Consider the following 17,139-nt stretch of genomic DNA (forward strand, 5'->3'; position numbering starts at 1 on the left):
GCAATAACATTGGGGTCAGAAAGGCTTTCCACTCAACCCGACAGGGAGACAATATTTGGACCAAAACCATGGTAGCCCGAGTTAGGTTCATATGGTTTATTAGGCTTGCTTGTCCATAATTAATTGCTTTGCAATGGATAGCTGCCATGTGTGTTTTTACCGTTCTAGAATGGAAAACTATGATGTAGCCTACGTGCTTTAATATGTACCATCAGGTGTCATTCATTAGGGCATTCAATGGAAAATGTTTGCAGTGAAAAATTGTTTTTCTTATTGGATTTCTTATGTCCAAGCAGTCAGTCCCTCCCCCGTTTTATTATTTTGCCCCAGGTGTCTTAATTTGTTAGAATGGGCATAAATGTGTCTGACTCTGAAAGAGGATGTGCTAGCAAGGCTACAGTATGTTATGAGAAGTGATGGCCTACATTTCCATCCTGGAGCTCTTGTATAAATTCTGTTTAAAGGACATCTAAAAACACTTTCAGACCTAAACGGAAAGGGATTTTTGCCTGTTATTATGATTAGGCTACTAATGTGTGCTTTTATTATTACCACGGAAACGGGTTGGGCTCCATTGTAGCCGTCCACATTGTCTGCTCTCCAACACAATTTTGAAAGTTTTTGTAACGTAGTTTTACAGCATTTTTGTAACGTTTTTGTTACGTAGTTGTACAGCGTTTTTGTAAAATGTTTTATGTACAGTGCCTTCAGAAAGTATTCATACCCCTTGACTTATTTCACATTGTTGTGTTTTGAATTCAAAATGGATTAAATAGATTTCTCACCCATCTACACACAATACCCCATAATGATAAAGTGAAAACATGTTTTTATAAATTTGTGCAAATGTATTAAAATTAAATACTTTAAGTATTCATACCCGAGTCAATACATGTTAGAATCACCTTCGCCAGCGATTACAGCTGTGAGTCTTACTGGGCATGTCTCTAAGAGCTTTGCACACTTGGATCGCACAATATTTGCACATTATTCTTTTAAAAATTCTTCAGGCTCTGTCAAGTTGGTTGTTGATCATTGCTAGACAGTCATTTTCAAGTCTTGCCATAGATTTAAGCCGATTTAAGTCAAAACTGTAACTAAGCCACACAGGAACATTCAATGTCGTCCTGGTAAGCAACTCCAGTGTATATTTGGCCTTATGTTTTAGGTTATTGTCATGCTGAAAGGTGAATTTGTCTTCCAGTGTCTGTTGGAAAGCAGACTGAACCAGGTTTTCCTCTAAGATTTTGCCTGTGCTCAGCTCTATTCCGTTTATTTTTATCCCCCAAATAACCTCTCTAGTCCTTGCCGATGACAAGCATACCCATAACATGATGCAGCCACCAGCATGCTTGAAAATATGAAGAGTGGTACTCAGTGATGTGTTGGATTTGCCCCAAACATAATGCTTTGTATTCAGGACATAAAGTACATTTATTTGCCAATTCTCTTGCAGTTTTATTCTCTACAAAATTTCTAAAAACATAATTCCATTTTGACATTATGGGGTATTGTGTTTAGGCTAATGACCCAAAATCTAAATTCAATCCATTTTAAATTCAGGCTGTAACAACAAAATGTGGAAAAAAAGGTGTGTGAATACTTTCTGAAGGCACTGTAGTTGTACAGCGTTTTTTAAAACGTTTCCCTGAGAAGCAACCCGTTTCTGGCCTACTCAGCCAACCTGACCCCTCTGTAGCCCACGGAGGAGGTGAGTCACTGTATTTGATTTGGAACAGACCAACTCCATCGCATGCCCCTCGTCTGAGACCGGGTCCAACAGACCAGCTGGAAGAGCAGACATCTCAACTCACACATTTTACTTAGTCTGAGAAGTATATAGTTCCCTGGCCTGCAGTGCAGTGTCTCTGAGGTTGGTGTGAGTGAGGCTTATCACATGAACACATGCTGAAGTAGTTTAAAAGCATAGACAATACAGATGGTATTATTATAGACACAATCATTAATCCTCATCACTCCCCATTCCTATTTGGAGTTCAAAATAATTCCCCCAAAAGTAGTTCTATGCTGGGTATCCTTGAGTGACCAACCCATGGGATTAGGGCTCGTTGAAATGCTATCGGCTGACCCAAAAACGTAAAGATCTCTCATCACATCACCCGAGGGGTCCGGAGGGATGCAGAAGAGCCCACCAGGGGCCTGGGAGGGGGGTGCTGCTATCACTGTGTGGCCCAGGTCACATGGGGTGTTGGCGACACAGTAGGAATTAGTATATGAATAGATGCCCACATCTCTGGAGCCCAGTTCCCTGCCCCTCCAAGGTCATTCCATTTAACAGGCTGAAAGGCAGGATTATCCACACAGACCAGTGGGCTCTTGGTTTAACCCTCGCTAGACCACAGCACAGACAGTAGGGAAAGTATTATTCTGGATTTAACCCTCACTAGACCACAGCACAGACACTGGAGAAAGTCTGGATTTAACCCTCACTAGACCACAGCACAGACACTGGAGAAAGTCTGGATTTAACCCTCACTAGACCACAGCACAGACATTTTACATTTACATTTACATTTTAGTCATTTAGCAGACACTCTTATCCAGAGCGACTTACAGTTAGTGAGTGCATACATTATTTATTTTTTATTTTTTCATACTGGCCCCCCCCGTGGGAATCGAACCCACAACCCTGGCGTTGCAAACGCCATGCTCTACCAACATCCCCTGCCGGCCATTCCCTCCCCTACCCTGGACGACGCTGGGCCAATTGTGCGCCGCCCCATGGGTCTCCCGGTCGCGGCCGGCTACGAAGTAGCCTGGATTCGAACCAGGATCTCTAGTGGCACAGCTAGCACTGCGATGCAGTGCCTTAGACCACTGCACCACTGGAGAAAGTCTGGATTTAACCCTCACTAGACCACAGCACAGACACAGGGGAAAGAAAGTGTATGCTTTTCCCATGACGTTAACATCTGGTATGTAATTACATCATAGGGTTATGAGGGTGCCTGGTTGAAGGGTACTCACCGTCCTCGCTGGTATGCGTCTCAGTGCCTCCCTCATTGTCCACCTCCTCTATGGCCCCATGCTCGCTGTAGGGACTCTCACTGTGGGGGAAGAGACAAAGTCAGAGGTCAGGGTTAGGGGTCAGAGGTTATAGGTTGAGTTCAGGCTACCATGGATACAATTGTACCCGCTACTCAATTTCATCCAGCCTCAGGCTGTATCTTAATAGTTTAAAGTGGATTCCCCCATTTGCCTCCTTTCCTTCTTCGGTAATGATGTGACACAACTGGACTGGCGAAAGCAAATACCTGGTAGTAAGTAGTATGTAAGACTTTTAGTGTAGATCAGGGGTGTCAAACACATTTTTCCCCACAGGCCACATTCAGTCTTCACCGAGGTCCGGAGGGCCGCTGTTAAAGGGGGGCTGAACGCACCGATTCCGCATGTGTTTTTCTGCTGCTCATTAAGAAAAACAAGATTTGGGTCTTGGGGGTGTGGTTCGATGTGGGTGTATAATGTTCGCATATCTTATCCTGGCAGTCACTGTCGTTTGTCCCTCCTGAGTCACGGTAGCAACTACCACTTCCTCAAAATATAAATCAAGAAATCTGTAATTCATTTTGATGTTTTTGCAGAGCAGGTCTTAGTTGCACGATTGTACATCTAGCTAAGCTGTTTGGTGCAGTATCTTTTAAGTAAAAAAATGTGCATGGAAAAAGTCAGTGCACTGCAGACAGTATAAAGTCAGCTGCTTGCTGGCTGCGCTGATGATGAGGTTGTTCTGAGAACAACCTCATCATCAGCAAGCTGTCAAACTAAAATCACTACTAGCTAGCTAGCTAAGTTCCATCTCTGTGTTTGTCAATTAAGCTAACTAGTAGTAACTAGCAGGCACTTTGAGCAGGCAGGCCACGTTAGCTAAATCAGCTTTGTGTTTCATAGCAAATCATGTTATAAAACAGGTTGCGGCAGGACACAAGATGCTCGCGAATGGGTTTTCAATTTTGGAATATTGACCAGTGGCAGTTGGGATGGAAGTGCGCATCATCTCAGTTCTCATTTTGCCCAAAACAGTAGCAGACTCGAATGGTCACTATCAAACACATCAGGAAGTGGCCACTACATTTACATTTTTAGTCATTTAGCAGACGCTCTTATCCAGAGCGACTTACAGGAGCAATTAGGGTTAAGTGCCTTGCTCAAGGGCACATCGACAGATTTTTCACCTAGTCGGCTCGGGGATTAGAACCAGCGACCTTTAGGTTACTGGCACAACGCTCTTAACCACTAAGCTACCTGCCGCCCTACATAAAGGGCTTAGGGACCAATTAACATTGGCTACGTGTTGTCCTATGTAAACAAGTCAGAGTCCGAGGCCCTGCATAATAGACAGGTCTGTCTCACAGACTTTAGACTATTGCGATGCACCTACAGCCACATTGAGAGGCAGCCACCCACTATTGAGAAGCCCAAATAGAGGGCATCATCAGTATTCCCATGACACAGCCTGGGTGCTGTTCATCAGTATTCCCATGACACAGCCTGGGTGCTGTTCATCAGTATTCCCATGACACAGCCTGGGTGCTGTTCATCAGTATTCCCATGACACAGCCTGGGTGCTGTTCATCAGTATTCCCATGACACAGCCTGGGTGCTGTTCATCAGTATTCCCATGACAGCCTGGGTGCTGTTCATCAGTATTCCCATGACAGCCTGGGTGCTGTTCATCAGTATTCCCATGACAGCCTGGGTGCTGTTTATCAGTATTCCCATGACAGCCTGGGTGCTGTTCATCAGTATTCCCATGACACAGCCTGGGTGCTGTTTATCTGTTCAGACATCCCTGGCATTAATGCCCCTTAAATCTTCCACAGATTACCTCCGGCTGGCACTTAGTGCCGCTTCCCAGGGTAACACACCACCGCCACCCGCCTCGCCTCACCCACCGGGGGAGGAAGAGGGATGGAGAGACGACAACAAATCTCCCTGGGTTTGATGTGGCTCGGTCAGGGATGGCGTCCTGATGGCTGTGACGGGTGATTATCTCTGGCGGAGCTAAGGCTTACGCTCTGCCAAGGAACAGAGAGAGACGTGCTCTTCAGAGGAAGGAAGTGATAGGCTCTCCTCACAGCTGTGGAGCCATCTTGACAAACTTTACTTTGGTCTGTTTTAATGTACTTCTATGTGCTGCACTTTAGGTTATAATTAGTGTTTCCTTCCCAATCGTGATCGCTTCGGTCCGTCACCTTTTCTAGGCCAATATCTAAAGCTTAGGAGTTGGCAAGACAGCACAAACAGATCTGGGACCAGGCTAGTGCTCTTCAGGGGAAGAGAACCATAACCTCTCCCTGCTCAGCTCCTCACAGCTGTGGAGCTAGCTGGCCCAGGGACTTTACTCTGCTCTGTTTTAACATACTTCTACATGCTGCATTACTTGGATGTTAAAATGGCTGTTTCCTTGCCAAGTGACTTGTCTCTTTTCTTCTACCTTGATGAGGGTCACTATGGTGATCGATTCAGTCAGTCTCACTTCGTCAAGGCAGATATCTAAAGCTGACACAGAAAAGAGAGCTCTACCCTGTCATATTGTCTCACCACAGACACCTTAATCATTTAGCATAATTACCTGCATTAACTCTTACTAACGACGTATTGAGACCGCTGCAGCCCCCACTGCAGTGCAGAGACACACATACCTGCAGCATGGAAAATTATGTCCCATATGAAGGGGTATTTGGCTGCGAGCCTGAGTTATGATACATTCACAGGACAGGAATGAGAAAAACCCCCCTACTGGCTCCCCAGCCAACATCTCAGTGAGGCTCGTCAAAATGACATCATCGCAAGTCGCCCGCATAGAGTTTCACTAATGAATGACCCCTGACCCCACAGAAGGGCAACCCTGCTCAGTCAATCTCACAGGGTTCCCACAGGTCAGGGAACTTCTGGAATACCAGGGAAAAGTCCATTCCAGACAGGGAAAGCTAGAGAATTGAACACATCTATTGATACAATGAAGGAAAATCATGAAACGTCAGATTAATTGCTGTTTGGAAATGAAATGTTGATTCAAATGTATTCTTCTTTATAAAGTGTCTAAGGGTGAGAACCCTGATCTCACCAGTAGTCTCCGCCAGCCATGCACTTCTCACAGACCCTGCTCAATCGTTCAGCTCACCAGTTGCCTTTCTATTAATTCTACTTATATGTTCAGCTCACCAGTAGTCTTCCCCGGCCATGCATTTCTCGTAGACAGGCCCATCCAGCTCCTTGGTGTCGGGGAAGATGGTCTCGTGGTGGATGATGATGGTCTTGATGATCTCGTTGACGTGTGCCTGGCACGACACCTGGTCCTCGATGTTGGGTGTGGGCATGAGGGTGGGCCCGAAGCAGATGGCCAGGTTATAGGGGTCCATCATGTTCTCGTCGCTGTACTGGGACAGGCTGAGGGGGAGAGGGGGCAAAGTGAGGGGGAGTGAGAGTGAGAAAGAGAGGGAGATAGACAGAGAGAGGTGAGATAGACAGATAAAGGGTTTACACACAACAATCGACTTTACATTAAGTTAGTATAATCTCTAAGAAGATAAAGTGGATAAACTTAGCCCTTCTCAAACACAGTGTTTTAATTTGTTTGTGTACAAACAGGAATTAGTTCTGTGTCATGCAGCTGCATTCAGCCGAGGCACCAAATTGACTGCCTATCCTCTCACTGTCTGGGTAGTGATACATTCTCAAACCTTTTTAATAACCTAACTGATCACACAGCGGCATTATGCTCCTCTCTTTATCAGCTAAGCAGTAAAACAATGAGTGCCTTTCAGGTGGAGTAAATGACTAAGCAGTAAATCTCTCTAGTCATCTGTTATCACTGGACACATTGAATTTAACGCTAGCTCATTTTCTCTCCCTGTCTCTACATACAGTAACAAACAGGAGACGTGTACTGTACAATGATCTTAAAAGGTGCAAGTTATTAGGGCTATTTGGTGATTGATTAACATGTCCCCATACAGTAGTACAGTAGGCCAGTCAATGTGTGTTTTGTACTTACAAACGGTATATCAGACAATAAAGAGTCAGTGAACAAGCCTGGGTCATATTATTCATTAGGGCACGCAATGGAAAACGATTCACAACAGGAAACAAAAATTTGCCAGGTAGTACCTCCCCCTTTCAGTCAAATTTTTTCAGTTTGATGCCTAATGAATATGACCCTGGACCGGTTGTTGACGACTTACTGGTTGAGAAAGGCGAAGAGGTAGCGCATCACGATGAGGATGGACCTGGGCACGGCGGTCAGGAGGATCTTACGGATGTACAGGGACCTCTCATACAGGTTCTCTATTCCTGGGAGGGAGAGAGAGAGAGAGAAATGTTATTACTCTAGGGGTTGTATTCAATCTTTCAATATTACTCATCATATAAATCTTAGTAATACAGACTGGAGTCATTTAGACAAAAATGATTTAGTCCGGTTGAACTGTTTTTAGCTTGAGGTATATTTCTTATCAGTATGCACAATTAAAAATACATGTATCCGAGGTGTGTGTGTGTGTGTGTGTGTTCGTGTTCTCTCACACACACACGCACACATGCACGCACACACACACACACGCGCGCGAACGGATCAGCCAAGAAGCCAACACATCCAGAGAACGTCCTCCTGTCACTGTGATTTCTGTCAGTGCGTCATCCATGCTCTTCTCTAAAATGGGTCTGACCCACCACTTTACAGGGCTGCATATTTAATGACAGTTATCCATCTGAATGTAACCACTCACTCACTGATACCCAGTGCAGGCTGCAGCTATAAATAGCACAGCAGCATATTAGGGCCGAGGCCATTAGGATAGCTCACAACTTCTATAGCCTGGTTGAACCAGACGCAATGCTGCACTCAATGGCGAGCGCAATATTCAGTATGGTTTAACCAGGTTACAAGTCTCTGGAGCCCTCACAAAGATACTAACCACTGATGAAGTTGTCTCAGAGCACAAAGCTGCTCACAATACCACTATGGATGCTTGCACTGTTCTTAGAATTCCAGTGAAGAACCGTTATACATATCATGGAGTACAATTGCACAGTTATAAATCACACAGTGATAAGTTCTGCTGTTTCCAGTTCTGTTGCTGTCCTAAATATCGAAAGAAAGTTACACTCTTCTATCAGAGGGGAGAGGGAGCGTGTGTGTGTCTTCTTTAGTTGTCTCAGAGCACAAAGCTCTGATTGTGGTCCTCTGTAGCTCAGCTGGTAGAGCACGGCGCTTGTAACACCAAGGTAGTGGGTTCGATCCCCGGGACCACCCATACACAAAAAATGTATGCACGCATGACTAAGTCGCTTTGGATAAAAGCGTCTGCTAAATGGCATATTATTATAAGTGTCTGGACAAGAGTGTCTGCTAAAGGACTAAAACACAAATTTACAGACCTCATAATGGAATACAAATTGAGGAAGTGGCAGAAACCAAACTACTAGGGGTGCAGCTAGACAACTGCTTATCATGGTCGTCTCAAATAACTCATCTATGTAAAAAAAAAAAAAATGCATGCATGAGCAGAAGGATAGCTAAATATTTACCGGGAAAGATTCTTAAGCAAACAACCCAAGCATTAATTGGAGTCAGGTGAACTACTGTTCTGTGGTCTGGGGAAATGCATCAGCAAGTGAAATTAAGAAGCTGCAGATTGCACTGAACAAAGCAGCAAGGATTGTTTTAAGGTGGAAATATGGTTATTCTGTTGTAGTCATGCACAATGCTCTTAGTTGGTCATCAATCAACAAAATGATTGAAAAAAACATGCTTATTTTATTTCACAATGTGCACCATTTAAAACGGCCAAACTCCATTCACAACAGTATTCAGTTGGTAAGAGACAGACATTCAATAAATACTAGGAATAGATTGTCCACCATCTGTGTGTTATCCAGACAGTACATACTAGGAATAGATTGTCCACCATCTGTGTGTTATCCAGACAGTAAATACTAGGAATAGATTGTCCACCATCTGTGTGTTATCCAGACAGTAAATACTAGGAATAGATTGTCCACCATCTATGTGTTATCCAGACAGTAAATACTAGGAATAGATTGTCCACCATCTGTGTGTTATCCAGACAGTAAATACTAGGAATAGATTGTCCACCATCTGTGTGTTATCCAGACAGTAAATACTAGGAATAGATTGTCCACCATCTGTGTGTTATCCAGACAGTAAATACTAGGAATAGATTGTCCACCATCTGTGTGTTATCCAGACAGTAAATACTAGGAATAGATTGTCCACCATCTGTGTGTTATCCAGACAGTAAATACTAGGAATAGATTGTCCACCATCTGTGTGTTATCCAGACAGTAAATACTAGGAATAGATTGTCCACCATCTGTGTGTTATCCAGACAGTAAATACTAGGAATAGATTGTCCACCATCTGTGTGTTATCCAGACAGTAAATACTAGGAATAGATTGTCCACCATCTGTGTGTTATCCAGACAGTAAATACTAGGAATAGATTGTCCATCATCTGTGTGTTATCCAGACAGTAAATACTAGGAATAGATTGTCCACCATCTGTGTGTTATCCAGACAGTAAATACTAGGAATAGATTGTCCACCATCTGTGTGTTATCCAGACAGTAAATACTAGGAATAGATTGTCCACCATCTGTGTGTTATCCAGACAGTAAATACTAGGAATAGATTGTCCACCATCTGTGTGTTATCCAGACAGAAAAGAGAAATAGGCAAAATAACCATTCGATTGAGAGCAATAAAGAAATTGAAACCAGAAACCTTTCAATATATAAATTCAAACAATACTTTAGAACCATTTAAATATAATACATTTGAAGGTTGTGCAGGACTACGGTTGTGCAGGAATCAATCTATAATTTCAGACTGATTTATCTGGTCAATATGTTAGTGTATTATGTATGTTTGTAACAGTGTGCTATATGTGAAAATGTGATCGTATTATAAATTGTATTTTAATGTTTAAGGACTCTTGGAAGATTAGTCCAAATGAGGACTAAAAGAGATCCTAATAAAATAAAATAACATCTCTGTCTCTCTATTCTCTCTTGTCAGCGAGAGAAAAAAAACTATTTATTTTTCTTAATCCATTTTTGTCACTACTGCAATAATGATCAAGGACAAACAATCTCACAAAACATCCCTTTAGTCTCATCTCAGAACGATCATACAAAGGGTTGAGCACTGATCCGTTTCACTCGAATCCGCCTATCTCTGTTCCAAAGCAGCCCATTTAATTTTTTCATTGGCGACACCGATGGCTGCCTGAAATAGTGCTGACACCGTGAAACGAGTTTGGGCCATCTGGGAGTTGGGCTTTTGGGAATACTTGTGATGTTATTCATCTTACATGAGTACCTAACTAGGTTTCCTTATGCATGGTTCCTGAACTCTTCAGATGGATGCTATTTAAAGAACAGTCATACCCCCCCCTCACAATCACCCCACTCGTTGCAAATCCCAAATTGAAAGACAGTAGACAGACATTTGCAATTGTACAACAGAGACCAAGTTAAAGTTCAAATGCAGCACTGTCAAAAACAAAAACATAGACAACCTTCTGATAAATGTGTTTACCCAGTGCCCAGTGAGCCAGCCATTTAAAGTAAAGGTGATACTGTGCTAAATATCTGGCTCATTCTGAAAGGAGTGGAGGGTTTTATTAATATGGAGACTGTTGGCTGGGCAAGAGGCCCACTCTCCAAGCGCTGGTATGTCAAGCCTGAGAGAATGTAGACAACAGGGAATCCCCATCACTCACACACTGACTGCACAATGTAAACCAATGCCATATCTCACACAAACACACACACGAAGGCGAGCGCACACACACGCTTAGGCCACATGCCAGTGCACACACAGAACCCCTCCCACACCTACCCCATCCCCCCCACCCTCACACACACCAAAGGCATTACGGCAAATGTTGTGTACAGTACATGTGACCCACACTAGCCAGTCCATTGTTCTTGAACAACAGTGGCTATTCCACTAGTCCCCCCACATGACATCTTATAAAGGTCAGAGCGAGTCCCACAAAGAGCGGACTAAACTATGGAAGACAGTGTAACACTGCCTTTACAGTAAGAGAACAATATGGCCGTCTGTAGTGAACTCGCCACTGTATGGTTTGATGTAAACACTACTGTAGTTGTGCGTTTATACTTTTCATCACCCAACACCAGGCTGTATGGTGAGCTTTGTGTCCTAGCTCACCCCATGAATGCTCTAGTCAGTGGAGAAGATAGACAACAACACAAAGTGGTACTATTCACCTCCAGGCACAAAGACGGGATAACACAATGCTACTGATGAACACACCACAGAAGAGTAAGTAGTAGATATGATGTCTGGTCCTGAGGCTGTTTGTGATGATTTCCCCAAAGTGGGACATTAAGAGTTGATCTGCAGAGGGTATGTGAACACTGTCTAACTAATGACATCACTTTATCTACTAGACGTCCTGTCAATGCCACTTCCATGACTCCTAGAGGGCATCTGCTCCATCTGACTGGCACAATGTATACACTTCCATTCAATATGAAGACACTAAGTTCAACTTTGCAGATATGCCAATAATGTGTGTGCTTGTTATAAGGTAGCACCCCCAGCTGTGCTGGTCCAGAGACAATGTCAAGCAGAGGTACTTACTGACGCAGGACAGTAGGTCGTTAAATCTTTCCTTGGGCAAGAGGGATTTCTCCAGGCCCCGGAAGTAGAGTTTGAGAACCCCGGCCACCGAGTTGATGTCGTGGTTGTTCTCTTCATCTGTCAATGGGTCGTTACCTGGGAGACCGATAAGTGTATGTGAGGGTGTTGTATGCAGGCAATCGTTACATTTCCCCTGACTAGAAGGAAGTTTCAATCTTACAAACAAGTTATGCCCTTTGACCAGTGTAAATTATAAATGTCAATTGTTTCTGCTTCTTTCATTAGCTTCATAAGTTATTTCCAGTGTCAACTAATTCTCTCAAAACAGAAAATTAAGTGGCAATTAAGCCAAATCATATTCTGCAGCTCAAATTAACTATATAATTGATTTCCTGCATTTGCTTTTTGTTTTGTCCCTATGTGCTGCAATCCACTGATGGTATCAAATGTGTGAAGTGTAATTTGACTAACTAAAGTGGCAATCCTGGACAGTATAAAAGTATTGGGCTGACTGTACAGTAACATGTTAATAACATCCTACAGTACCTCTCTCGAATGAGTTCTTGATGTCATTGATTTCCATCTGAGACCCGGACACACGGAATATCCCTTGATGTTGAAGGCCTGCAGTGAACAAAGAATGGGAGAGGGAGAGAGAGAAGTAGATACCAGAGAGAGAAAGAGGAAGAGAGAGGTTAGACAGAAAGGGAGACAGAGAGAGAAAGAGAGAACACACACACACACGTTTAGTCCATTGTGACAGGCAGCCATTATAAAAGACCACCAGTGCAAAAAGAAAAGCCAGTTTAAATCCAAACTAAAAGGCCACATCCCATTCCTCTAGCCCTTCACTTTTCCAATTAAAGATAATTAAATGAGGGAGAGAGAACGCAACCAAGTCTTACTAAAGTGCCCTCCAGTCAGGATTAGCATTTACTAAGGAGAGAGGTCAGTTCGGAACTTAATTAGTCAGGGTCTTCCCCGCTAGAGACGTCGCCGGTGTCCGCAAAATACAGTGAGAGGTCATTAGCGTCACGCCATCAAAAGCTTAAGCCGACGTGTTCTGTTTGAGTTTTATTAATGCGTCTCACAGTGATAGTCTAACTAACCTATTTGATGGTGTGTGTGAAGGGAGTGTGTGTGTGTGGAGTGTGTGTGTTGCATCCCATTGGCTGCATGGACAGATGCTGTAAACAAGATGGCATCTGCATAGTCTTTCCCATGACCGTGACTAAAATGGAACGGATTCTAACACAGACACGGGAAGAATGGACACACCCAGACAATTAACACTCTGAAATTGCAGCAATGTTACCCTTGACCAAACTTGGATGGGTCAAACATTGAAACGGTTGCACACAATTTAGGAGCTTTTAATAAGAGGAGAAGATTTAGCACCACAGTCATTTTGGACTGTTACCATTGATTGGCCTGCAAGAGGTGTGAAAATGAGAGAAAACCATTGCTGTCGCATTGCAAAACAAATACAAGTCATTAATGGATTACCAACTCACCATAGAGATTGATGAATCGAATACAGCTTTCGACCACACGGGGAATAGCTTGTCCAGAGTCCTTCACAATTAGAGGAAGGGCATGTTATATTAACAGATGGATTATTCTGACCTCAAATACATTACATTATTTAGTCTTTACATGCTTATTTCTTTCTACATGCATGCCCACCATTATTATACTTAATGGGTGAAGGGAGAAATGACCGGTGACATTTTACTGTAGCCACCCTTATGTATGCATTCATAAAGCCTTTATAATAACTACATAAGACATAACATCTGTCATAGGCATAAAAGGGACTACAGTAAAGTGTTACCAATGATCATGCTGAAGGTTTACCGAGACAGACTAAAGTTTTGCAGCTGCAGAACCATTCATGCCCTGCCCAGTCTCTCACAATGCCTCAATAATTTTTATAGATCACTAAATCTACAGTAGTGACTTATGACCACACTGAGAAGCCCGTGCAAAGGGTTTCTCTTAGCCAATACAACTCAATGGGGCTCCAGTGGTACTAAAAATTGCATCTTTATCGTGTTATTGTGTTACGTCAACACTTGAGAGCACACTTGGGACACTGATAAGAGATGTGAGGTTACGTAACAGAGCCACTACCACACACTTCATATGGAGTGGCGAGTGAGCGAGAGAGAGGAGAGGAGAGTGAGAGAGGAGCTGTCCCTTTAAAGAGAACACATTCCTCCCTCAGTAGAAGGGTAACAAGAGCTGCACTCCAGAGTACACTTGGCAAAAGTACCAGCTGCTAGCTCCCTGCTTGGGCAGAGAACTCCTACATGCTTCTAATAATGTTGTGGATCGGTTTTCACCCAGAGGGAATAGACACATGGCCCTAAATACATCAACCATGCCGGGATTCCAGGAACCACCGGGTACCAATGCTCTGTAGCTGAGGACTAATCAAGATAGTCTATGTTGGGAGGAATTCAATACCTGTCAATGTAGAAGTTGCAAGGTCTGAAATAAGTGTTGGGAATTCTAAGAATTTTACAATGTAAACAAAGCCAAATTGTAAGTATAGGGTACATTTGCAATTCATAGGGTACAGGTCAAGTTGTACTTCAGAATCCAGTTGCAACCCTGGACACAGGAATATATGAATAACGATATCAATGAAATCTATAGATGTGGGAAGTTCAGTCTGTCAGGGCAAATCTCCAGGGAGTTAGTATTGCACATCAACAAACACAGGTCAAAGTTTATCACAGTCAGGAAGTGGAGGTGATGTTAGGGGCAGAAAAAGAGACAAAGACAGAGATAGGAAGTCAGCATAGACAGTAGGACTGTGACGATACCAGTATCGCAATATTTTTTCCATGGCAAAATGAAAACACAAAGCAGACCAAACTCTTTGTTCCTTTAAAAACCTGCTGTATGTAAAATATTGTATGCTATAGCTTGGAAAGTAATTAAATATGACTCTGGATGACAACATAATGATGTTTGTTTCCAACATCAGGGCGGTCTTCCTAAAGAAGTTAAACCCGCTTCGTGTTTTGTTTCCTTGCCACAATAATAACGAGTATTGCGATACTGTTATCGCCCCGGCCCTAATAGACAGACAGGTAGCAGTAGGGACACGTCCCTCTCTACTCCACTCTACCTGGTGTCTGGCGTGCGAGTTCCGTCGTCCGCGGCTACAAGGAAGCGTAGAAGGGGAGAGAGAGAGAATGAGAGAGAGAGAGAGAATGAGAGAGAGAGAATGAGAGAGAGAGAGAGAGAGAATGAGAGAGAGAATGAGAGAGAGAATGAGAGAGAGAGAGAATGAGAATGAGAGAGAGAGAGAGAGAGAGAGAGAGAGAGAGAGAGAGAGAGAGAGAGAGAGAGAGAGAGAGAGAGAGAGAGAGAGAGAGAGAGAGAGAGAGAGAGAGAGAGAGAGAGAGAGAGAGAGAGAGAGAGAGAGAGAGAGAGAGAGAGAGAGAGAGAGAGAGAGAGAGAGAGAGAGAGAGAGAGAGAGAGAGAGAGAGAGAGAGAGAGAGAGAGAGAGAGAGAGAGAGAGAGAGAGAGAGAGAGAGAGAGAGAGAGAGAGAAACCCAGATTAAAATCACCACAGCAGCCAGCTAGAGTACCACAGCCTAGCCTAGCCCAGCCCTCACCCCCACACACTGAGAACAGAGCTGGCATCAAACGCAGGGGAAGCAGCAGGGCATTGTGGGGAGGTCGTGGATTCCTTATCGCTCTGGCCACCGTCCCCTGGCTGTCACATATCTCCTGCTGACAATGGCTGCTTTCATACCAGCCAGATGAGTGAGAGAGTGAGAGTGAGAGTGAGAGTGAGAGTGAGAGTGAGAGTGAGAGTGAGAGTAAGAGTAAGAGTAAGAGTAAGAGTAAGAGAGAGAGAGAGAGAGAGAGAGAGAGAGAGAGAGAAATAGGGAGGAATACCAATGCCCTAGTTGACAGCAGTGACTCGGGGGAAAGATGGAGGAGACAAACATCTTCCTTCCATCATACCTCCTCCCCTGGATGCACCCTGTCAGTAGCAATGCCACCCTGGTGCTTTACCAGCGTTTGAGACTACAGAGAGAACCGAAAAGATAGAATCACTGACTGCTGTGGTCAGCATAATGATCAGACCCCAGGAAAAAGACGAAGTGTGAGTGGTTGAGTTATGGTCATTATTATGGAAACGGTCGGAGAGACGGTCGGTAGCAGTCCGAGGCCAGACTTGACCAGTACCTTGACAAAGGACTCCAGATTGCCATTAAACAACTTAACGTTAAAGACCGAGCGGGGCCTAGCCCTCCTATTTGTGCCACCATGAGGTTTGGGCGGCACATTGGGAGGCCTGGAAAATGGAGACTGCGTTAGAGAAATCTCCCACCATGAACTCACCAATGTCCGAAGTACAAAAATCTGACATCTGAGAGTTCAGACAAACTATGCATGCAAATGTGAACAATCCTAAACTATGACACAAAAGTGACTTATTGTGTTGTGGAGTTGTGTATGTGGTCACCCAGGGACAGCTAAGCCTGTCCTGTGAGTTTGAGTGTTAGTTGTGAGATGATGCTGGTCCCAGATCCTGATATCCCCACTAGCCTGTCACCATCTCCTAGAGAGAGAATTAGAGATGGAGGGTTTGATATCCACACTAGTCTGTCACCATTTCCTAGAGATTGAAGTTGGGTGGAAATTCTAAGGTCATGAAAATACCAGGCCTGCTGGGAGGAGTGTGAGAGGGCGCTGTTCGGCAGCATCCACCTCACAACGTCCCGGTGGGAGAGGGTGTGTGTATGCGTGTCTGTGGCATGTAGGACCGGGGGGTGGTCGTCTCATGAGTTCAGTAATCTCAAGACAGATACCAGCGGGGTTGTCCCCCTTGTCACCTCCCCCCGTTGCTCCCCTACTCATACTGACATTAACTCTACTGTCATTCTCATGGTTACATTAAAACACATTTTTACTGGAATAGGCAAGAGAAAAAAAGTGTCAAAACAATCAATATATCAGACTGTGTTTCAAAAGAAGTTGAGAATTTTCATAGAATCACCCTCAACCTTAAATATTTCCTTCCAAGAGCCTTTGATCTTGATACTAACACACAGTGCATTTGCATGCAAAGAACAGTATTTCTCCCTCTTTCTCTTCCTGTCAGAGAAAATTCAGAACCATTCTGCAACCCTGAGTGATGCAGCCAGATCTCTGTGGGCGAGAGAGAGAGGGCGAGAGAGAGAGAGGGCGAGAGAGTGTGAGTGTGAGTGTGTTGGTGCTCTTTGAAAGGGAGAATATTACCAAGCCATACCATGCTGGGCATATGGCAAATTCAAACCCTGGGGAGTCTAGAGCAGTAACATCTGGTCTCTCCCTCTCCAGGGTCAGGAGTTTGATAATAGCTAAAGTACAGTAGGGGGTTATCTACTGTGCACACAGTGAAAAGGGAAACTTTTATTTTCTTTACAAACCAGTGGCAATATCTATTTACAATGAGACAAAAATGTGTCTAGATG

At 43.9% G+C, this 17,139-nt stretch overlaps 1 protein-coding gene across 5 annotated transcripts in view; it reads right to left on the reverse strand.

Annotated features, from left to right (window-relative positions):
- Positions 1 to 17,139, reverse strand: part of LOC311134959 (SLIT-ROBO Rho GTPase-activating protein 1-like) — a 150,190-nt gene that overhangs the window by 16,258 nt on the left and 116,793 nt on the right. For 2 of the 5 annotated variants that reach the window (XM_084168731.1, XM_084168730.1), the window contains exons 12-18: positions 14,796 to 14,829; positions 13,171 to 13,231; positions 12,203 to 12,280; positions 11,657 to 11,791; positions 7,206 to 7,314; positions 6,187 to 6,411; positions 2,989 to 3,068 (exon numbers count right to left, since the gene is read on the reverse strand). In XM_084168731.1, coding sequence (XP_084024857.1) covers positions 2,989 to 3,068; positions 6,187 to 6,411; positions 7,206 to 7,314; positions 11,657 to 11,791; positions 12,203 to 12,280; positions 13,171 to 13,231; positions 14,796 to 14,829 — 722 coding nt within the window. Of the gene's footprint in view, positions 1 to 2,988; positions 3,069 to 6,186; positions 6,412 to 7,205; positions 7,315 to 11,656; positions 11,792 to 12,202; positions 12,281 to 13,170; positions 13,232 to 14,795; positions 14,830 to 15,868; positions 15,978 to 16,703; positions 16,835 to 17,139 lie in introns of those variants that run through there. The other 3 variants (XM_084168734.1, XM_084168733.1, XM_084168732.1) reach the window with 2 other exon arrangements.

The sequence above is a fragment of the Coregonus lavaretus genome (genome assembly GCF_964263955.1).
Source record: "Coregonus lavaretus genome assembly, chromosome: 9".
Lineage (NCBI taxonomy): Eukaryota > Metazoa > Chordata > Actinopteri > Salmoniformes > Salmonidae > Coregonus > Coregonus lavaretus.